This window comes from Durio zibethinus, chromosome 9 (assembly GCF_047325235.1).
Source record: "Durio zibethinus cultivar Kanyao isolate XHJ-2024 chromosome 9, ASM4732523v1, whole genome shotgun sequence".
In the NCBI taxonomy this organism is placed as follows: Eukaryota; Viridiplantae; Streptophyta; class Magnoliopsida; order Malvales; family Malvaceae; genus Durio; species Durio zibethinus.
In genome coordinates, this window is record NC_143170.1 from 2,136,308 (window position 1) to 2,160,545 (window position 24,238).

At 31.8% G+C, this 24,238-nt stretch overlaps 3 protein-coding genes and 1 pseudogene across 4 annotated transcripts; 1 reads left to right on the forward strand and 3 right to left on the reverse strand.

Moving 5' to 3' along the window:
- Window positions 1-957: 957 nt before the first annotated feature.
- On the reverse strand, window positions 958-2,890 carry LOC111302268 (phospholipase A1-Ibeta2, chloroplastic pseudogene; annotated as a pseudogene).
- Window positions 2,891-8,872: 5,982 nt separating this feature from the next.
- LOC111305246 (ubiquitin carboxyl-terminal hydrolase 3-like) lies at window positions 8,873-12,311 on the forward strand. 2 transcript variants are annotated; one of them, XM_022902597.2, is made up of 9 exons: window positions 8,873-9,070; window positions 9,357-9,488; window positions 9,617-9,655; window positions 10,170-10,275; window positions 10,667-10,725; window positions 10,831-10,905; window positions 11,144-11,192; window positions 11,361-11,437; window positions 11,986-12,311. In XM_022902597.2, the coding sequence occupies exons 1-9, from the start codon at window positions 8,996-8,998 to the stop codon at window positions 12,082-12,084; spliced, it is 711 nt and encodes a 236-aa protein (XP_022758332.1). In that variant the 5' UTR covers window positions 8,873-8,995; the 3' UTR covers window positions 12,085-12,311. The 2 variants fall into 2 exon arrangements, with proteins under 2 accessions (XP_022758332.1, XP_022758341.1); XM_022902606.2 differs by lacking the exon at window positions 9,617-9,655 and having other exon boundaries at window positions 8,874-9,070.
- Window positions 12,312-13,150: 839 nt separating this feature from the next.
- On the reverse strand, window positions 13,151-15,688 carry LOC111305235 (G-type lectin S-receptor-like serine/threonine-protein kinase LECRK3). The gene has a single exon (XM_022902575.2). The coding sequence runs from the start codon at window positions 15,539-15,541 to the stop codon at window positions 13,169-13,171; it is 2,373 nt and encodes a 790-aa protein (XP_022758310.1). The 5' UTR covers window positions 15,542-15,688; the 3' UTR covers window positions 13,151-13,168.
- Window positions 15,689-17,066: 1,378 nt separating this feature from the next.
- LOC111305240 (ethylene-responsive transcription factor 2-like) lies at window positions 17,067-18,233 on the reverse strand. Its single transcript, XM_022902587.2, has one exon. The coding sequence runs from the start codon at window positions 18,089-18,091 to the stop codon at window positions 17,303-17,305; it is 789 nt and encodes a 262-aa protein (XP_022758322.1). The 5' UTR covers window positions 18,092-18,233; the 3' UTR covers window positions 17,067-17,302.
- Window positions 18,234-24,238: the final 6,005 nt, after the last annotated feature.

Sequence of the window (24,238 nt, forward strand, 5' to 3'; positions counted from 1 at the left end):
TCAAGCCTATTCCAATTGGGCTAAATGGCAAATCCCCAATCTTACAGTTTCCGATACTCAAAGCATAAAATAATAAAATATTAAAATTTATGTATTTATATTATATTTTATAAAAAATTACGTAATTATATCAATATTAAAATATAAAATATATTTTTTATTTTATTAAATCATATATAATAATTAGTAAAATTTTAAATTAAATTATTTTTATATCTTATTTTTAATTTATATTTATGTCGTATTATCATATCATATTTAATATTATTAGATTTAGATCAAAGGAAATAATATTCAAAACCAATTGACATGTATACGCCTAGTTTTGTAATTATATTTGTGATGCTATTCAACCAAGGGAAATGGGGTCTCCCTCGATAGATAAGTAATCATGAATAAAATAACCATTACTAATTGTTTTCCATGACGGCAAAACCTCAGACTCACGTGCCTAAGCACAAATTAAAATAAAAAAGGGAAATAATAAAACTGTACTTTATATGCAAAAACTTGCAAAGTAGCAGCTAGCTTATGTTCTACTTAAAGAGGTTAAGCAGTGACTTCATATTTTGACAATTTAACAAATCATCTTAGGTTACTTGTTTCATTCTCATTTGTGATCAACCTTGATTTAATCGTATTAATAAGTAAAATTTAAATTTAATTCAGTTGATTCATATTTACAAATTAATATCTAATAACTTTGAGATTTAATTTTTAAAATTTATAATTTTCTTTTATTCTCAAACTATGATCTCCTTTAAAAATAATAAATTATTTAATTTCTTTATCATTTGAAAGATGTTGTTAGCTTTTTAAAATTAAGAATGTAAATTTTTCTTTAATCAAAAAGAATATCCTGGATAGGACAAATTTTTTATCTTTGGAAACTTTGAACTTTGATTACTTAAAGAAATGAAAATTACCAAAGAAACATAACATATGAAATTACGGCCACCAAGCTTTTCCTTGGAAAAAAGGTTGAAACTATAAGGGAAATAAAAAATTATTGGGTTTTCATTTTTTTCCTTTCTTTTATATTAGAAGTGAGGGTTTTTCTGTTCCTTTTATTTTCTTTTATTTTTCTTTCCTTTCCTTTTTATTATCTGAATCTAAATATAAGCTTAACTTTTTTGTTATATTTACTAATATACGATTACCTTATCTAGATGGACTAGACAAACTAGACATAGGGATGCTAATCCTATCCCTTTCAAGGTTCAAGCTCAAGGCCTTGTAAGTATACAATTGTTTCACATTTGATCCTTGATCGTGAAGCAACTTCACCAAGCTTCTCTTGGCATTTGACCTAAACGGGCAATTCGATGACAAGAATCCATCTACCAAGTGCAGGTAAGCCTCCAAATCATGACAGCATGCCACATTAGCATTCGGCTTCAGATAGGGCGACAGTTTAGTATCGACTCGTAGTTCTGTTCCGACATGAGAGTATGCCCATGGATTATTGTTCTCAAGCATATTGAACACTCTTGCAAAACTTTCATTACCTTGTTTTTCTTGTTGGTCTTGTTGTTGTTGTTGTTGTTGTTCCGATCCTTCGCCAATGACCACACCTGGAACCCTAGTGATCAAATCTTGATTGTTAACAATACGTAACACTTTAACATTTTTTTCATTAAGTCGCTCGACGAAGCCTTTGTTACCAACTCGGGGACCTCCGAAAGAAAATACTGCGATCGGAGGCACTTGAGGAGCACATGAACTTATTTCATCGGCAACTAAAAGAGATAGTGCTGCACCAAGGCTATGCCCTGTGATTGTAATGCTAAGGCTCTCACCTTTGTACATCTCAATCAACCTTTGCACTTCTTCAACCACTGATTCGGCTAAGCTTGGTACGTGAGCGCCAGGTGTTTTGTGCAAGCTCAAGAATCCACATTCAACCTTTTGGGTTGGGTCATCTGATTCAGGGATTTGAACCAGCTGGGCTCTAAAATTTTCAGACCATTCCAGGCACGTAGCAGTTCCGCGTAAAGCAATAACAATATCTCTCCTTCCCATGCGTTGAATCTCCCTCTTGTCATCACAAACCGCTACGAACCCGATCCAACTAGACCGTTGGGTCATCCACCCAAGATTGGGCGCCACGTCGTCTACCCATTTCGGCAACCCGACAGACGAGGTGGCGTAAAGGCTCTTGGTTACCTTGTAAGACCTATCAGGCAACGCCACGTGCCTTGGTAAGGGAGCCTCGTCTGTTGACATGGTAGGTTTGGAATGAAAACCATGGTAAGCAGCTTGAACAAATTCTCCATATCTAACCACTTCTCGCCTTAGATTTTCATCAAGCGGGTCAAGCAAACCTGACCAGTCATTGCAACCGTGGTATTCTCTCCAACGAGATCCAAGGTTGTTCCTCGGAGAATATTCCATGGTTTTCGATAAAAGCCTCTGGAGCCTATTTAAATGACGTGGAGACATCTCTTCAGCGGCTCTCATTTCAGGCCAAATCCTGGCAATGTTAAGCCCTTCGAGTAAACCCTTACCTTTAGTTTCGGTTGGTCCAATAGTGGGTGCTTTGATAACTTGTTCTGGGTCGGCTTGGTTGGTTTTCTGGAGGAGTTTTTCGAGGTTGGAGAGGTGTTGCCGGGTCAACTCAGTCGATGATGTTAATGAAACAGGCTTTTGAGAAGATGAATGGGGTTTTGTTAAAGGGTTTAGAGGTGATTTCTGGCACTTGAAGCTTGCCCGTCTGGCTGGGAAGACCTGCAAGTTTTGAGCGGGAAGAGTGAAGCTGATGCCGATCTGCATGGAGAGAAACAGGAAAACAGAGAGGGAGAGCAAAGAAAAAGTCAATGAAGAGAAAAGAGAGAGCTCAAACAGCAAAGTAAGACCAAGTGGTATCGAACAGGATCAATCAAAGCATTTATAGACCGACATTTCCACTAAATACCCACACTTTTTTCATAATTACATAAAGAACCATGCTGTCTAACAATGGCAACATTGAAAAATGAGATGTTTTTGGACTAACGGGGGTTACAGAGTAGCGATGGTGAAAGATTTGACCATTTCTGCTTAACTATTGAGCTCAACAGGGTTCAAGAAAAGTCTACCATCAATGAGAACGGAGGTTAACTTTGTATTGGAGTTAATGACTGAAAGGACCCTTGGGTTTGGCCTTTTCTAATGGTGAACCATGAATTGATGAATTTTCAATTTTCCATTTGGCCCTCTTCTCTCTTTTGGTTGGCTTGGTTGACAAAATTTTTACTTTTGTTTTTGGGTTGACTTTCATGGCAAATCATGTACTACTGTGCAGGTGTTATAAGTCAAGGAATCCATGAACTGCAACAATATCAATATTTGAATCAAAATCTCTCAAAATCAAACCTTTTCGATGATAAAAACGGTTTATGAATTCCCTATTTTCTTTTTCTTTTTTTCAGACAATTTGGAATAACTATTGCCTTTAGAATTCCTAACATTTGGATTGTGATCATTCCATTCTTGCATGAGTGCTTGATATTTTTGAAAATTGAAATATTCTTTGGTCTTTTGTCTTTAGTTTTGAAATTGTCTATGATAATTTCAAACCCTACGAAAATCATCTCTCATAAATTCTCCTTTCTATTTTTAATTTTCAAAACATTAAAGAAGTCAGGCTATTTGCTGAAAATGATTTAACCTGAGCTAAGGCTAAAGCAAGTTCCTGTCTACCCAGGATGATGCAGTAAAAGAATGAATTTTGGAATGAGTTTTCTTGTTGAAACTTGAAATAACCAAGAAAGACCCAAAAGGTAATGCAAAGAACAAAAAGTCATCAATTTTGAACTGTGTTTGGTGCTCTGATAAGTTTTTCAAAGTTTATTTTTCATGTTGGTGCTGAAAATTATCACCCTAATCCAGTGTTGGGAGGGTCACTATAAAAGTTAAGGCATAGCTTGTTGCTGGTGCGAGATGATGTAGGCAACTCAATCTGCAATACACTTAAACAGTTATAAACCCATTGTTGCTCCACAATCATCTTGTCAAATATTAGAAATTAATGATCAATCTAATATTATAACTACTGATCAAACAATTGGGCACTGCATATCCAGAATTATCTAAATGCTCGAGCAAGACGAAATTACGTGTACTCAAAACTTGTTTCTTACATTTACTAAAGAATAAAATTCATAAATTTTTTAATTAAAAACTTAATTAATTCATATAATTATTTTTTTCTTTTTTTTGCTTTTAAATTACGACTTTTTATATATCAATATAATTCATAAAAATTTAGTTTTAATAATAGGACCGTTTCAATATTTGATAACTTTAAATGAAAAAAAAATTTTTTTCTTGGATGAATATATATCACATTGCTTTTTTTTTATGAATCGGAATCACGATAATATTTAAAGTCGATATTCCGAAGAAAGGATCATATATAAAACACTAGTGCGATCATCTCTTTTATACCCAATCTATGAATAAGTTAGATTTTTTTATATCAATATCAAAGAATGATTATATTAACTTGTGTTTCTCTTTTATTTTTTTAATTAAAGTTATCAAAATTAAAAATTTAATCCTTTACCAATGAAACCCATGGTAAAAATAACTGTTAGTGACTGATAAAGTTAGGGGTTGAGACCTTTTCAATGATTTATTCCTTAATTTTGCTCATCGTGTCAAACAGTTACTAATAAATTTTAACGATATGAACACATCATAAAAGAAAGACTCTGTTCTTTTATACACTTAAAGATGAATCAAATGAACACACACAAACGAAAATGTAGACTTAAGCAGACGAAAATGGGGCGAAAAACCCTATCATTTTCAACAGCGAGACCACCGACCAGCGTGGTGAAGAAGGCGAGAGATATCACGCGGCATCATTTAAAAAATAAAATTTTTTAAACAATTAAGCACAAACGCGAAGCAAAATTTAACTAAAAAAATTTGGAAAATGACTGCATTTGGATTAAGATATAGCTAAAACGAGCAAATATTATATGCATACATGACATGACCCACGCATAAGAACCAGCAGGCGGGCTTTGTATGAACTAAACTTGATTTGTTTGATATAAAAAATACACGAATTAGTAGTTATGAGAATAAGTTAGTCAATGTTTTACATGTTTTAAAGTAAAAAAATTTTAAAAAAAAAATGCTTTGGTATGCATGACGCTCTCATTAGGTATTTTGTATTAAATTAAGCTATTTATACCGATAGCTATAGCATTTTTTTTTTTTTTATAAGGTGGAAGCAGTCTGCATTAATGAATATAAAATCATATTAGATTTTGAAAGTGAGAGCCGAGCTTTAGAAACATGAGCTGAACGCGTTGAATTTTTTTTGAGAATATTTGTACACGTCCAAATCATTTGTTAATACTTTTAAAGTTTCAACGATCTCAAATATTTAAAAAATTATATTAATTAAATTACTCGACTTAAAAAATAAGATTTTTTTTTGGTAATATTTCAAGAATGTCCTCAGATTTTGCTTTTTTTTTTCTTGATACGATGACCCTTTTTTTTTTTTTTTGACTGAATACATTTATGATTTTATTTTTGAAATATTCTTTATAAAAATCCAATTCTTTGTTGACAAAGAAACTTCTTATTTTTACCAATTAAACTGATTTTTGTCAATGAAATATAAAGGTTTTGGTCAACTATAATGGAAGATATAATTCCAACGGTTCGTATGCAGACAGTGGGGCATGAGTAGAAAAGTCAACAAAAAGAAAAAAAAAAATTTCTATTGCTACTATCAAAGGAAACAAAGGGAGATTAAAATATTTTTTCCCAACAGATTATAGGCAGGTCGCCGCGGTATTTTGATGAATTACGAACTAATCCCAGAGAAGAGTAAGACCGTATATAATGTGTACACATGACTTTTACTTTGTCTTTTTAAAAAAAAAAATTTTTCTTGCTTTTAGATAGTTTCTTTGGTCCTTCGTAGTATAAAAAAAAAGTCACAGAAAATTAGGGTGGAAAAGAATTTTGTGTGTCATTTCTGATTTTATATATGATCTGTGTCGAATATGTTCAAGAGTCAATATCGAGATTAAGACTTTATTTGGCAAAAGAAATGAAAAAAAAAATAGAATGAAAATTTTGTTAATTTAATTATTATAATTTATAATCACTACATTAATTTATAGTTTAATTATTAAATTAATAAAAAATTTTAAATCACTACAAAAGAGGTCGTGTTTAAATATATGAAAAAAATTATAAATGTTTAAATTTAATTAATGTTATATAATTATATGAATTAATTTAGTTAAATTTCGAATTCAATTTTTTTAATATTGCTTAGAATTTAAATTTTTAAAAAAGTAATTTGACTGTTAATTTAAGTGTGAAATTTAAAATCAATATGCTAATTTACAATTAATAGTAACAATAATTAACCCAATGGGGCCTTATCTTTTTCCGTAAATCCAAGATCTATTGACGTTGCAGTTTACATCAACTTATTTGTATGAGATTAGAAAAAAATTAGGGATGCTAAACGAAGTGGATGTTTATTATTTTTAAATATTTATATTCAAATTCATTTAAAATTTATCATATTTAAATTTGTTTAAATATTTGTTTAAATTTAATATCATTATTCATATTCGAATCTATTAAAATATTCGTTTATTTAAAATTGTTGTCAAAATATAAAATAAATAATAATTTAATTTCAGATTTAAATACACTCTTAATTAATAACAAATAAAATATTATTTTTTAGGTTCAAAACCTTTCAAAATTATAAAATTTTATATATTTTACACATGTAAACAAATAATAAATTTAAGATGAATATTTATTAATATTCATTAAAATTAAATATTGAATATTCATAGGATATTATCTATATTCTATCTGAATCCATTTAAAATAATAAAATATTTTTATATGAATGTATTAATTATTCGTTGTAATTATCCAAATTTGACCTAAATAAATTAGATAATAACGAATATCTTTTTATTTAATTTCCATGATCATCCATGGAGAAAATCCTATGGGAAGACGAAGGATTGCCATAATCTTTGATAGATAAAATTATGAAAGCAAGCTCGGATGAAGATATTTTACTTATTTATACATAATAAATTAACATACAATATTTATGTATTTTTCTACTAAATTTTGGAAAAACCCTTAAATAAAAGGAAAATTAATTTATCGGTGCTAGAAAATGGGCTTATCAAGAGCCTATTAGATTATAATGGGCCTATCAAGAGCCGAAGCCTTTATGTTTTCATTGTTATAAGTAGAGGGAAATATTTACGTTTATTTATATTATTTTTATATTATATTATCATATTATATTTAAAATTATCATATTTAATTTTAAAAAGAAATTTTCTCAAGGAGAAAAGTATATTACCCTTCTTTTGTCCTTCCATATTTTATTTCTTGTCATCAATAGAAAAGCCAAGGGGAAGCAAATTTGGTAAAAATTGAATAGATCACAAAATTAAAACCTTTGTCTAGAAAGATATTAGAAAAATTATAAATATTGATATTTAAATTTTAAATTTATTGGATGTCACATATATTAATTAAATTAAATTTTAAATTTATTTTTTTAAATAACCGCAATTTTTATTTTAAAAAAAGTAATTTGATTGTTGATCTAAGTGTGAAATTTAAAACCACAATGTTAATTGACAATTAATAATAACAATATTTTATATAAATGTACTAACAATATTATTTTTATTATTTGAAAAGGGCCAAATAACTGATAAAAATTACGTCAAACAATTGCTCATATAACTGGATGAGTGAATGGCTTTGTATATAATTAGCGACTTTCAAAAATAAAAAGATAAAATAATATTTTTTATATTAATTCTAAATAAATTTTGTGTTCTGAATGCGAGCGTCATATATCAATTTTGAACCCAATGGGCCAGAAGTATTCTTAAGCCAATGGAGGCCTTATCTTTTTCCCTAAATCCTCCATTCACATCGCATTTTAAATCACCTTATTTGTGTAAGATTAGGCAAAATTTAGGGATGTTAACAGAGTGAATATTTATTATTTTTTAAATATTTATATTTAAATTTATTTAATATTTATAATATTTAAATTCGTTTAAATAATTGGTTTAATTTTAGTACAATTATTTAAATCTAAATTTGTTTATTTAAAATTTAATTAAAATATAAAATAAATAAAAATATAATTTAAAATTCAAGTTTACTTTTAATTAATAACAAAAAAAAAGTTTCCTATTAAGGTTTGAAACCTTTCAAAATTATAAAATTTTATATAATTTACATATGTAAATAGGTAATAAATTTAAATTCGAATATTCGTTATTTTTTGTTAAAACTTAAATGAATTTAAATATTGAATATTCAAATAATACTATTCATATTCTATCCAAATCTATTACAAATAATAAATTTTTTATTAGAATCCGTTTTATTTTCAAATTTAACTATCAAAATCTGACATAAACGAATAAAATAATGACAATTATTTATTTATTTATTACTATTATCATCCTTGGACAAAATCCTATGGAAAGAGGAAGGATTGCCATAATCTTTGATAGATAAAATTATGCAAACAAGGTCAGATGAAGATATTTTACTTATTTATACATAATAAATTAGCATACAATAATTATATATTTTTTTCACTAACTCAATTTTGGAAAAACCCCTGAAAAAAATGGAAGAGCAACTTAACGGTGCCAAAAAATGGGCTGATCAAGAGCCTATTAGATTGTAATGGGCCCATCAAGAGACCAAGCCTATATGCTTACATTGTCACAAGTAAAGGGGAATATTTGAGTGACGGGTTAGTATTGACTGCCGTGTTTCAGTTTCACAGTGCGGTTAAAAACAAATTCCTTATTTTCATTGTCATTTTTATCAGATTTAAAACCCATCCAAAACCTATATATAAAGCCAGAGAAGAGAAGAGCCAAAGCTCACAGATCTGAAATCCTATCTATCAAAAGAATTAAAATCCAATTCCTAGAAAAGGAAAAGAAAAAGCAAAAGCAAAATGGCAACTCCAGACGAAAGTCCTTCTGCGAAGCGGTGGCTTCCTCTCGAAGCTAACCCCGATGTTATGAACCAGGTGCTTTTCATTTTTCTTTTCTTTTCTTTTCTTTTTCTCTTTTTATTTATTTCTTATAATGTTTGGTTCCCGATAAAAGATCGGAAAATAACAGAAAGGAAACATACAAAAAACCTTTTTCATGGGTTTTTTTTTTTTTTTTTTAAGTTTCGGCAATTGAATAGAGAGTTAGGGTTTTTTTTTTGTAAGAAAATTAAGTTTTGAAACAAATTGACTGTTATGAGTCTGTGGTAATAGTAATATTTTGTTTTAATTCCTTGAAAATGGAAAAATTCGTATTCCGCAGTTTCTTTGGGGTCTGGGTCTTCCGGAGGATGAGGCAGAGTGCTGCGATGTTTATGGCTTGGAGGATGAGCTCTTAGCAATGGTCCCTCAGCCTGTTTTTGCTGTCCTTTTCCTTTTTCCAATAACATCTCAGGTGTGTTCAACTGAAACCTTTATTGCTTTCTATTATTCGTAGTCGCCTAGTTGGGCTGTATCTTGAAGATTAACTTAACTGATACACATAATAAAAGTTGTCTGTTTTTATGTTTTGAATGTTTTCAGACCGAAGAAGAGAGATTGCAGCAGGATAATGAGAAAAGAGTAAGGGCAATGGCTTTTTTTAATATAATATCCTACTATAGCTCTGTGTTTTGCATCAGACTGTTGTCAAGATTGATCAGATATGTTTAGACCATAGAACAATTGTAAATTATGATTGTGCAAACTTGTATAGTTCTGCGTTACGATTGCTAGATGATCGTGATCTCTTCTTGGTGTAAAAGATCTCTTTGGTGCTATAGATATGCTCTTTGTCAACCACACATTTGTATATTTTGTGTTGGTAGAATTCATAATTGTGAATTACTGGGTGGATGAGACTAATTACTCTATTGGGTGATGGAGCTTATCAAATAACCAAGTACAAGGAGTAGAATTGAACAGGGAAAGGAAAAGCACTCTTAAGAGAATGCAAAATTGAAGTTAAAAAATTTCCATTCCCACTTTTTGTTTTTCCTAAAACTAAAAGAATAGATTCAGTAGTTTCGAATGGTAACAATGATTAGAACTTTGTATGGTCCAATTAAAAATTTTCTCCCCTATATTTTGGCTGTAGGATGCTGGCAGTAAAGTTTATTTCATGAAACAAACTGTGGGAAATGCTTGTGGAACAATTGGACTTCTTCACAGTGTTGGAAATATCACTTCAGAAATCAAGCTTCGTAAGTTGGGTTTAATATTCATCATTTATCAATGAATAATGCTTATTCTAATATTCATGTTAAAGATGTTCACACACCATACTTAGTAATGTTTGATAATTTTTGCATTTATCTGTTTAACTGTCATATGTCAGCTTGCATCTGTCATGAGTTGGAATAATAGTTGTTGGGAGAATGGTAATTAAGACATATGCTGTACCCATGAGTGGGCATTTTTATTTATTCCTTTTTCTATCTCAAAATGAGGAACTGAATTTCATTGTGATCTTCTATAGCAAAGTATACCATATTAGGATCATGCTTCCTTAGAGCACTGAACCAAAAGGTATTAGTAGTTCTTAGCCTATTATGTAAAACACATCCATAACTATTTTTTCCTTGTCTTTTTCAGAAGAGGGATCATTTTTAGATAGGTTTTTCAAATCTACTGCAAGCATGGATCCAATGGAGGTTCTTCTTCTTTCTCTCACTCTCTTCATGCACGTGTGTATGTTTTTTCCTGCATGTTTTGGTGATTCCTCATTGCTGACTTCAAATTGTTGTATCCTTCTATAGCGTGCAGCATTTCTTGAGAATGACAGAGAAATGGAAGATGCTCATTCTGTGGCGGCTACAGCTGGTGAAACAGAGGTAAATCTATTATAAGTAATTTCTTTTCTTGATTCTATTAATGTAAAATTATAAGATCTTGAAGTTATGATAGGATACGGATCCGCACAATATAGCATATCAAGGTTGTTTTTTGTGAGCAATATGGTATAGCAAGGCTGAGCTACTTTATTGATGAGTCTTCGCAAGACAGAGTGCAAAGATTTTTTTTTTGTCTAATATATTTCTATTTTTCTGTTATACCGAATTTTCTTGACAGGCTTCTGACAATGTAGACACTCATTTTATTTGCTTCACATGTGTTGATGGTACATATTCTCTCTCTCTTTCTCTCTCTCTCATTTCGGAATATAAGGAAGCAAAAATGAAAGGAAAAGACAATGCCTGTTGCTTTGGTCGGAGATGCTTTTGAAATATCTTAAATGTAGTTGTTTTTGGTGATTTAATCTTAATCATTTTTCTTCTCATTAATGTAGGGGAACTTTATGAGCTTGATGGAAGAAAGTCAGGACCGATATCACATGGTGCTTCCTCACCAAGTAGCTTATTGCAGGTTTGTGTTGGCAATTAAAACTAAATCTATTTTCTTCTTATGATTTTCCTTTTCACATATATTTGGATGTTAAAAAGACATTTTACTAGAAATATTTTACCTTTAAGAAATAGAAGTGGTTTGGTGTTTGCAGAGGGGATTTTTTTTTTTAATTTTTATTTATAAGTCTGTTGGGCCTTGAGCAAGTTGAAAGTGGATGAAGCTAGCTCATCTATATCTCTTTCAGCTCGGGGTTTGTGGAGTTTCAAGTAGTAGAATAAGTTTTGGTTTGAAGCGTCAGCTTCTGCTTTCAAAATCCATCTCAAACTCCCTCAGTGGAGTTTGCCTCTGTCTGCTTTTTTGTTTGCTTGTGCTAAGCTGAACCGCTCAAAACATTTTGGTATCGGAAGAGTGTTTCACCCTTGTGATTGGACTTTTCTGACTGTGAATCTAGTGTGAATGATCAGGTTTCAGCATTCTTCTGGCTATTTTCCATAATTTTCAGTGACAAACATTTGCACTATGTGCTACTATTAGACTAACTGCTAAAATTTTTTATCTTACAACAGGATGCAGCGAAAGTCATAAAGGGCATGATCCAGAAAAATCCTGAGTCACTCAACTTCAATGTTATTGCAGTTGCGAAGAAAGTTTCAGGTGGATTTTAAGATGGCAGTTGTTGGCATCAATTTCCTTCAAACTTGTTAGATTCTAAATATTCAGTCACCTTGACATATTCAGCATATCTCTTTACTCCTTTCATCCTCTGCATGTGGGCAACTTAGTTCGAACAGATATATCTGTTGCCACGTAGCAAACAGGCCTATTTGATGATTTATTGTAGAACCCTGCTCGTTAAGAAACTTATTGTATGTGGCTGCATGATTCAGTTTTATCAGTGTTAGTACTTGATGATTAAAAAATCTTCATTCCAAGCTTAAAAAAAAATCAATCCACTGTCTCTACGTCCCTTGATGAATTTCAAGGGATGGAGTCAACTTCAGTGGTAGTGTTTCACACTATAGTAGTACGGTCTAAGTGGTGGATGAGCTTGGGATTTAACTCGGGTGTTGTGCCTTACCATGATATTGGTAACACCACCCACCAAGAGAAAGGATGGTTGGGGTTGTCATGGGATATTATTTGTTGTTTACTAACTCAGTCATTCGGGTGGAATAGTTTTTCTCAATAAACAGATTACTCAAGTGAACTTTCCAAAGGAATGATCTAGTACTAATATTCCGAGTATATCTCCTGTGTAATTGCCTAATACAGATCCAATTTACAATCTGGGTATGTTTGGCTATAGCATTTCTTCAAGGTTATTTTCAGAACAAGACGTGAACTTCTTATAACAAGTTCAAGGCCTTGGACCAAATTTCAACCTTTTCCCGAATAGTCCTGAAAGCGATGAAAAATATGACAATCAGGAACGACTTTCAAATTCACACCTTAGTCCTTTGCAGATAACGGTCAACTATCTTGATGTTTCCCAATTTCAATTTTGAGCAGCTATGTAATTTAAATATCAAGTATAAGGTAGTCAAATATATTACTTTTTTTTTTCCAGTTAACTGCGTAATCCAGTTTTATGCATGCCTTTTCTTTTGGTACGTTACAACAGCTATTTGATGGGTTCTGCCTAAGTTTCATTCCTATTCATAGATTTATCAACCCAAATAATGATAAAATAGAAAGCAAATAATAAACAATGCATTCAGTCAATGAAACGAATTGAGAAAAGTTTAATTCTCATCCATTTTGATGAAGAAAGGTATACGGTGGAAAAGGGACCTCAACAAAGCCCTCTAGCATTAGCATTACCATTTTCATCGTAGGCCTGTTTGCAGGATCATCTTGGATGCACCAGAGGGCTATCATTACCCATTTCCGCAGTTTGTCCTTGTCCGCCATGGCTGCCTCATCGTCGCTTGCCAGAAAATCTAGTCTTCCTTCGACATAGCAAACATAAGCCCAATCCGTTAGAATTGCTCTTTCTTCTTCTGATGAATCCATCACCACGCTTTTTCTGCAGCAAATGATCTCTAATAACATCACACCAAAACTGTAAACATCCACTTTAGCCGTAATTGATACGTTCTTGAACCATTCCGGAGCCACATATCCTTTTGTTCCTCTGATCATAGTAAGAGTTCTAGACCGATTGGAGAGTAACAATTTTGCCAGTCCAAAGTCGGAAATCTTTGCAGTGAAATGCTCGTCTAGAAGTATGTTATAAGGCTTAATGTCACAGTGGATTATAGGTACATCACACTCTTCATGTAAGTAGACAAGTCCTCTTGCAATGTTCAAGGCAATCTGGATTCTCTGATTCCAATCAGGTCTGGTAAGTGCAAAGAGATAATTTGCTAAAGTGCCATTGCTCAGGAACTCATAAACTAAAAGCCTGTGAGTCCCTTCCTCACAGAAGCCAAGCAATCCAACAAGATTCTTGTGATGGGTTCTACCAATTGCACTCACTTCAGTTTTAAATTCCATTTCCCTTTCTTGAGCCAACCTGTCCAATTTTTTGACTGCGACAAGTTTTCTTGAACTAGATTTCAGGATACCTTTATAGACAATTCCAAACGAACCCCTGCCAAGTTCTTCCTTGAACTGATCCGTTGCTTCTTCAAGTTCCTTATAAGTAAAGAGACTCAAATTTGGCTCAAAAACACTTGAACTTTGGGCACTACTCCCTCCTCCTTTTCTTCTGTGCCTCTTGGAGACCATTAGAGATATCACTAGCAAAACGACATTGAAAAATGCAGAGCTTCCAAGAAGTGCTCGTAAAAGAATTGATTCATCTTTGTTTCTGTCATAGTTTGCTGTGCAATAACCTGGATTAGCTTCTTTCCTTACTTTGAAAAGTACCCTCGAGAAACCAGAGCTTCTGAGTCTTCCATTCGAGAGTGGCAGTTTCTTTTTCCAACATCTCATGCCATCGAAGATCGCAACAGCACAAGAGCAGTCATGCAAGCAAGAATTTTCACACTCTGTCTGATTATAAGGTGCCAATCTTTCATAGTCTCCAAGTGGCCAATCGACGTCACGAACTTCCCTTATTTCATATAACTCTTGAGGATCTCTCAAACCATGATCTACATCACACCCTTGTGGGAAAGTTGGTTTACATCCACTAAATCTGTTATCTGGATCCACAAAGACATAGCCTGGGGGGCAATCACATCTGGGCCTCCAATTTTGAATTGAGCAGTAGCTGTTGAAGCCGCAAGCACCGCTTCCAAGCTCATTGAATATTTCAAGACAAATGTTTTCAGGGATTGATCCCACAGGCTGCCAGCTCTGGTTTGAGCTAGCATTCTTCGGATGAGCATACTGTGTGAAAACTCCATCAAAATCAAGTGTTGCCCGGTAGTAGTAATCGTCCATGTGATTTATAGCACTCCATGAAGGAATTTGAACGACTTCTTCATTCGTCTTCACGATGTAAATATTTGCTGATTCATTGAAAACAAGCTGATATCCAGATTCATGAGGATTTATATTATAAGTATGGCTGCTATAATAATATTTATAGCGGGATAAAGTTGGCCAGGCCACAGGATTCAGCTGAAGACTTCCATTCACAAAATGGAGCTCAAACCTTCCCCTGGAGAAGTTGGTTGTTGTTAGGCGAGAAGACAGAACGCTACCCAAATCCAATTTTTGTGTAGGCAAAATGGTGTCTGTGGGATTCTTAAAACTCTCCCAAACATAACCAGAATTGCTGGCTGCAAGCACGAGGTTACCTGAGTCAAGCATGGCAGCATAAGACACTGTTGAAGCTGGTTTCGCTTCCCATATTGTTTGCCCTTCATGGTCGTTCAAGACTAGCCCACTAGCCGAAAGTACCACCCTTGATCCTTTTTGCACTGGGTTATTTCCATTTGCATACCAAACAATGGTTTTATCAGGAATTTTCTCGAACCATATGGCAAGCAAGAAAAGGTTTGAATTGTTGAGTTGCCGGAATCCAAAAGCAAATTCCTCTGAAGGTGAAAGCCAAGGAGAGTTAGCATGGGTTGTGGACAATGAGGAGCCCAAAGTTACATTAGCCACAGAAAAAACAGGTAAAAGCGAAAGAGAAAATGAGAAAAAATGGAGCTCGGAGAAAAAACCCATTCTCTTTTTTCCCAATTCAATTAGTGAATCTTTTTCAGTGAGAACATTAACATATGTAGCTGCTGTTTCCAGTCAATGGCATCTGCAATTACGGCAATAGACAGTGACCTTGGCATGTGTCAAAGAGTTCAGAAGTTAAAACATTTGAACATGTCTTCTGTCAAAAGATCAATGCTCACAAGTAACATTCAGAATATATCTACGTGATGTGGAAAGTGGCAACTATTCCTTGTCAACGCATTTGAAGAGAAGAAAATGATAGATGGAATACGTGTCATTGGGATGAAATATGAATGTCCTACTCATTAAAGAATTTTGGTTCAGCGACAAACTTTTCGACGGGAGAAGAAAGAAATGCGTCACGCAACTAAAATCCATGGCCAGTTGGCCACAATGACAGATGACAAAAGTCAAGGTTGGTAAAGCATTGCAATTATGCTTGGTGATTAAAGCAATATTATAAATGAATTCACAACTACCATTGACTACATTCTAGCATGACTTTGTAATTGATCAAGTAAAAAATTGCAGCTTGCTGTACAAATCATTGTATCAGTAATAATATTAGGGGCTCGTCTTTTGGAGGAAAAGAAAATATTGTCAAGATAGATATATGTGATCCTCAAAATCTTCGAAATGGAAAAGGAATAACTAAAGATCTTTCCTCCTCCAAGGGGAACAAAACTCATGTCAGTTTTCCCATGGCCATGCTCTACTGCATATATATTGAGAAAACAGGAGTCATGAGTTGGTACCATGTTGTTCTGCTTTATACAAACAAATAGGAGGCCAACTCTTCAGTCTTCACTACCTCGTCCTCATGATTAGAAGGCCAACTAGCCCATGGCCCGACCAATGCTACAGTTCTCAACAACAGAACCAGACAAGAACAGACTAAGGAAAGCCTAGAAACAAAAACCAGCAACCCAACTTAAAGGAAAGCCCAAAATCCAGGCCTAGGACTTGGTAGCCTGCATTCTTTTGTAGCAATGTTACCTTTCCCATTATCAAAGGCCCATTAAAAATACCCATTCTCTGTATCTGTTCCCATTATCTCAGGCCCATTTCATTGGCTTTGCAGCATAAATTTTTCCGGAGTATAATAATCAAGTCGAGTTTTGCTTGTGAGGATCCTCCGTTCTTAAGCTATTTTTGAAACCGGACATTTAATAATTTATGTATTTATATAAATTTTAATTTATATTAAATATATAAAAGTAAAAAATTATTATATTATAATTTATGTTAATATGTTAAACGTAAAATATATTTTTTATTTTTATTAAATTTACATATAATTTTTATAAAATTTTAAATTATATTATTTTTATATCATATTATTATATTTATTTTAAAATTGACAAATCCACTCTTGGGCTCTTTTAGATCTTGAAAAAGGGTTTTGATCTTTATTTAATTTGTAATGCTTTTTTAGAAAGTTTATTTTCAGAATGCACTTTAGACTTCATCGTTGCATTTCTCATGTCGGACAAATTTATTATAAGGATGAAAATCTAAGTCCCCATTTAATAAAATAAAAAGAGAAAATTTGATGGTAATATTCACATTTTCCTTTACAATGTGCCTATTCCAAGCAAAATATGACACCTTTTTTTAGGGGAAAAAAAAAACAAAATAAAATTCCCATTCAACAAAACTTTAATGAAATAGTAACACATTCTTTGTATTCACAAAGCCAACACAATCTCTCAAACTGAGAGCTATGTGTCTATCCCACATTAATATACTGCCACGTCAACATTAACTGACTAATAGCTGTTCGCCATCCGTACTAGATCTAACTTCATACTTAACTTCCGCTTGAGCCAGGACCGGAGCCGAGGCGGTTACCTTTCTCCTCCTTTTCGGCGATCCATTCTCTGAGTTAGAGGACGAAGATGAAGATCGCTCCGGTGACGCTCTCTTTGAGGTTATTCTTACTGGATCAGGCTCCCCGGAATTCACCCTCAATGGAAAATTCAACAAAGCCCTCGAGCCACGCATCCTAAAAGCTGCTCTATCATAAGCTAAAGCCGCATCCTCGGCTGTCTCAAAAGTACCTAACCAAACCCGAGCCCCATTTTTAGCCGGGTCCCTAATCTCAGCCGCGAACTTCCCCCACGGCCTTCGCCTAACACCTCGATAATGCTTCCCTCTGGCCGGAACCACCACGGGAACCACCGTCGCCGGCACCGAGTTCACTTTTTGCATCGGTGTCCCTTTTAAAATTTCTTGCGGTTCCGGTTTAATCGGCGGGAAATTCGTGGAAGAGTTATCGGATGGTGCCCAGCCGACGGTCAGAGCATCTCGGAGGAACCCGAAAACGAGCATGTCTTCAGGATCGTTTTCTTTGAGTGGGAGGTCACCCCAGGTTTCAGTCAAACAAGGGTACAAGCAGCTAAAGCTTGAGCTTCCGCAAAACATGGGGGGAGCGGCGGTACAGTCAGTGGAAGTAGTGAGTCGCAGGTCTGATGACTCGCCGAGTAAGTGTCGCCGAATTGAGTCCAGCATAGCTAAATCGGAATCATTTGTATTTTGGTACATCTCCATGACGAAAATTATTAATTTTTTATGCAATGAAATCTAAAAATTTCAGGCTATCAAGAAGAATAGATTAGAGAGGCAATGTTTGAGTTCAGAAGCCTGAAACTTTGCGTGCTAAACAGAAACTGGGCTTTATATAGGGAAACTAGATACATGCACTTCAGTAGCCCCATTTTTCTTTTTAATCCATAATAATACTTAGGGAATGGGTTGCTTTGAAAGTTCATTCAAGACACGTGGTTAATATTTTGAATATGTGGAGAATTGTTTTATGTAATTATTTTTAGGAGTTTGGATTGAGTGTGTGCGAATATTCATACTCAATTTATGAAATTTTATTTATTTTAATTTAAAAGTATCATAATTTTATTTTACGAAATATATTTTATAAATTTAAGTTTAAATTTTATTTATATATTATAATAGATTTTTAAAATTTTTTGATATAAAATTAAAGTATCCTAAACTCTTCCGTTAAAATTTTTCGTCTTCATAAAATTCAATACAAAATATATAGATCTATTAAACACATCAAACATTGGGCAAGCTTAATATATAATACATACAGATTAAAAGATCATATCAAATGTTAAAATTCTAGAGATAATTCTTATTGTATAGTATTTAATTTTTGTAAAATTTAAAATGTGACTCTTATAATATAACACTTAATTTTCATCCGACTAATAATGATTTTGATGTCATTTGTGGAGATCTACACTCAATTTATGAGGTTTTGTCTACTTTAATAAAAAAATCTCACAAATTTATTTTACAAAAAATACTTTACAAATTTAAATTTAAATTTTTACTTATATATTATAACATATCTTTAGAATTTTTTGATTTGAAATGGGATGTCACAGTTCATAATTTATGTAATTATAGTATTTTTTGGAGTAAATACATATAAAATATAAAAGTCATTATGTTATTATTTGTGTTAAAATGTTAAATATAAAATATATATTTTTATTTTTATCAAATATTTATAGTATTTATTAAAATTTTAAACTATATTATTTTTAGATTTTTTATTATTTTTACATCACATTATAGAGTCATATTTAAAATTATTAAATTTAATTCGATTTTAAATCTAATATTTATAATTTTTTATGTCATGCATTTCACTTATAATTATTTTTATTATAATTTTATAATTGTTTAATTATAATAAAAAAATTATATAAAGTTCATAATATATAAATATAAATTTCTTATAAAATTTGGCTAAATTTAACGTAATTTTAAGTTATAATTAATTAATATAATTATAAATGATCTCTTAATTTTTACTAAAAAATCTTTTTAAAATGACGTCATCCGGATGAGAGCAGCTAAATGTTACGAGTCTAATTACAGCCCTTTTTGCCTACCCACTTGTTGTAATTGTCGGTCTGACGTAAGTTGATTGAAATATCAATTTCTTTTTCATCCTTTCATTTTCTTTCCCTTTCTTTTAATTTGCTCAAATTTGTTTTTTCTGTCTCTAATCGGATACATTGCTCCTGGACCATGTACTATATAAAAAATGATGTAAATGATTATTATTATCGTTTGGATAAGTCTTGCCTAAAAATATTATGGCATAGGCCCACTCCTTTTTTTCAAAATTTGATTATTTAGGTACTATATCGAGTAAAATATTAAATTTTTTATTAAAATTATGTATCATAATTTATATTAATATAAAAATATAAAAAATATATTTTTTTTATTTTATTAAATTTACATATAATAATTATTAAAATTTTAAATTATATAAATTATATATTTTTTATATCATATTTATATTATATTATCTTATTATATTATAAATTATCAAATATTACCTTTCTTTTCCTTTTTTTTTTCTTTTTTTATGTTCCTTTTAGGAAGGTAGGTTTATACACTTGAACTAACCTTATCCCTTAATCTCTATTAACATTAATTAATTAATTAAATTAACTATCACTTAGGAAGATTTCTATGCCTTTTATTACCTTTGAAATAACTACTTTGATTGTACTTTGTAATTTTGAAATTTTCTTTTGTTTTGCTTTTTTATTGGGATACTTTAGAATCTCGTTAAATTGGACATTGGCTGTTGATGTTTATATGTATATAAAAGTTGATGATTATTGATTATTAATTGCATATTTGCAACATTAATTAAATATATATATTTTTGTTACAAATAAAGACAAAACTCTACATTAAGGAGGGATGAAAAAAGATTAGAGTCGAATCTTAATTTTGTATTTTTTTAAGATTTTTTTAATCGTTAAATTAAGAAGCTGAAAATTATATATATATATATATTTAATTTATAGTATCTAATTGGCAATATTTATAATATTTTTATTGCATTATTGATCTAAATCTGTCAAGAATCTCAAAAACATGGACAACTCTAGTGTTCTTAATTATCTCTCCTGTATTTATGTTTGGTTAAGATTATTGTAATACAATATATAACTTATAAAATTTAATTTTTTTTTAATTTTTCACAGAAGTGATTAAATATGAAGCACACCAATTTTTTTAATATAAAACATTTAATAGATGAAAGAATTACATATATTAAAATTTAAATTTTATATTTATTAAATATTATTTTTTAAAATTATTATATGAATCAATTAAATTAAATTTTAAATTTAATTATTAACTACTAAAATTGTAATTCTCTCATTATTCTATTCCCACATTTTCACTATAAATTTTATCTTTCAATTTCACACTTGGAAGGACACGAATAATGTTATAGATCCATTTGCCACGCTACCATATCCATTTTTGGTCTAAGGAGGGGAATCAAATCCTTGCTCCCTTTAAACAACGGCCAGCCGTATCATCAAACAAAAAAAGTGGAGCCTTTGAAATTGACCAACATTGGTCATATACAGACTTTGTCAGAAGAAAAGGCCGCTTTCATTCGGCAAAAAAAAAAAAGAAAAAAGAAGAAACCCTTATAGCTGTGTACGTGGTCACAACCTGCCAACCATCAGCACGTGTGCGTTTCGACCGCAATGTTTGTCTTGAAGTTTTGTCTCAAAACGACAAAAGCACCCACTTCTTCGTCGAACAAATAAACACTATAAAACCTCGAAGAAAACACGACAAAGAAAGGAGTTTTTCTACGCGGACGTAAGGCTGCATGGACAGAGCCCTTAATCTTGAATTACCATTGCTAGTGTTGATTATATTATATATATTAAGAGATGCAACTGCATGCTCTTAATCTTGAAATTAATAAACAGTCAATTTTGAAGATTGACTTGTTAACAAATACAAAATCACCTTTTCTACCATTAATAATTGAAAAGTAAAAAGCACTTAATGCTCTCAATTTTTGCGGCTGGATTTGGGGGCCGCAGGTTCAATTTTCAAATCCTTATTTTCTGCAAAACGTACATCTTGACATTATATATATATATATATATATATTTAAAAATAAAAGACATCGTTAACTCAAATTTTGTTGGTTTAAATTAATACGAAATCTTATATATACTACATTCATACATTCAAACTCTTCAATATAAAAAAATCTGTTCAATGTGAGAACGTGGCTTCGTTTACTTCAAATGCCCGAACGCCATTTCGATGGATCCATAGTTGACGGATCGCGAAGCAAAAGAACACATTCATTTTTTTTTTCAAAAACAAGATGCGTTATTAATTTAAAATCGATTAATTTAAGTTAACACCGAATGTTATATAAAACTAAAGTCACACGTACAAACTTTCCGATATTGAAGGCCTTTAGAAAATATATTTAAGTAGTAGTAGTTGTAGTGTTTTTTAACAAAGAAATCAAAACCACGTGTTTTGGAGGCAAAGCCAGCCTTAACAATTGCAACTTTCAAACATCCGTATGGCATCTGTCCTCTCTAGCTCATATTCTAAAAAAAATTTTCTAACCTTGATGATAAGTGATGACAAAGATGACGATCCTGAATACTTATTTCTTATCATTATCAACATGATGATGTATTTGCATGAGCATGCTCTCAATTTTTTTATGGTTTAATAGAATTAAAAAAAAAAAAAGAAAAGGGTGAAGTGACCAATACGTAAATCTTCAAAAAATATATTTAAAATGCTGCAACAAATCGATGCTTGATGATATCCAATCTTTAAATTGTGGTTCTTTTGTTCATGGTAATCATTTAAATTTGATTCTTAAAACTCATACTATTTCAACGAGGCATGCTCATTTTTTCTCATTCTTTTCATAATTTTTATGTGAACTATGGGTTGAGCTGGGTTTTTCATTATATTTCGAAAGATCAGATCTTTTATTCAAGAAAAGAAACCCCACAATAAATATTGATGTCCTGTCACCAGATTTTGCAGCATGATAAGGATGCATAAAATCTATGGCCTTGTCTTAAATTTCCATGCCTGAAGATAGGAAATAGATCAGTAACAAATGCCAGAGATTTCATAATCGTAAAAAGGGAATTTGCATATATCATGATTTGAGAATTTACGTGCCAACTTCAGACTTCGGAGGATGTGGAATAAGTAAGTAGGAAGCTGACCTTATGCCTTGCTACTGGGGAGCAATTTCCCTCAATTTTCCTTTGAATCAACACCATCGGCAACTCTGCTTCTAAAATTTGAAGCTTGTCTTTCATGATTTTATCTGGCAGATGTGTTACTTGAAATTATGTTATTATACTCTGGAAAAGGAACCTTAAAGAAAATAGCTCCTACAGTCGCAAGGCCCAAGGTCAGCCTTCGCAGTTTCTTCGCAGTTTCCTCTTCGACCAAGAATCAATTTCATTTATCTTCTTCTTCATCATTTTTTTTTATTTTAATTAGGATTTGTATTAGTTACCCAAATTAAATCTGTTTCTCTTCCCTATTGATAAATATGGTTTAATTATCCACAGTTTTCATGTCACATTTCTCTTGCAAGCAGCCAAAAGTCGATTAAAAGCCTAAAATCTAAATCATAAGCTCAGAAATTTTCCTACAAGCCAGCCAATCGCCTTGTGGAAAACTGGCAATTAGCTTATAACAGCCAGTAAAAGCCAATTAAATTAACCCAACCCTGCTAAACAATGTCTTAAAGACTCGTTGCTGCTTCTTGTTTTTGTCTGTGAAATCTGAAATCTCATCATCTCATCTCAATTACAGACAATTACAAACAGAAAATAATTTTTCCGTTGACAAATTGCACACAAATACATTTGAATGTAAAATATGTCTCGTTTTCTTATTGGTTATGTGAGAATTTGAATCCAAACTTGTAGAACGTCACTTTTTAAGGATAATGGTATGAACTAACTAAAGGGAATAGTGAGTTCCTATTAACCTGTATTTTGAGAAATACTTAATATGCAATAGTATTAATAAGACAAAGATTAAGGTAAAAAATATTTATATGGCGTGACAAACATTATGTCTGGTCTTTGTGCATGTTACTAATAAAGAGGAGAGTACAATTCTGTCTTGTCGGGAACCAAACTCTTAACTTGTAGCAAATTTGAGCTAAAACAATAGCAAAAATTATATGCCAAAGCAAAGATATACATCCAATCATTATTGTGTCAAAGTCATCATACTCATATCTTCGGAAACAACTAGTTTACTTTGCTTGACAAATGCTGGCTGCGGAGTTGCAGAAGCCTTGCTTTTGTCGCCACCTTTTGGCCATTATTTATCACTTTTCTAGTCGATCGGCATAGTATCTTGTTTCTTTGGTGTCCAGTTCTATATTTACCAAAACCCGTTTCTTGTTTTTTCATTACTTCCTCTTCCAATTCTCTGGCTTCCATCTTTCAGTGGTTTCATGTAAAAGAAATCAAGAACTTGCTTTGGTTCTTGTTAGATGCTAGTTATTTCAAAATGTGATTTTTGTTTAAAACCTATTTTGGTTTTGATGATGAATATATCTTTAAGGTTGGTCTGTAACAATCATATAGTTATCATCTATAATATATTTTTGCAATAATTGTTGGGTATATACTATATAGCATACTCTTAACTTGACATAACTTGGTTTTCTAAGATATGCTTTTCTTAAACACATAAAAAAAACCAGATTAGTGGATTTCTATATGTTATATCTCTCTGTTTTTCTCCCAATGATTATGTGTGATGCTGCTATGTACCCCAAACTTGTGTCTTTCTTTGAAATGATATGTTGGGTGAAAT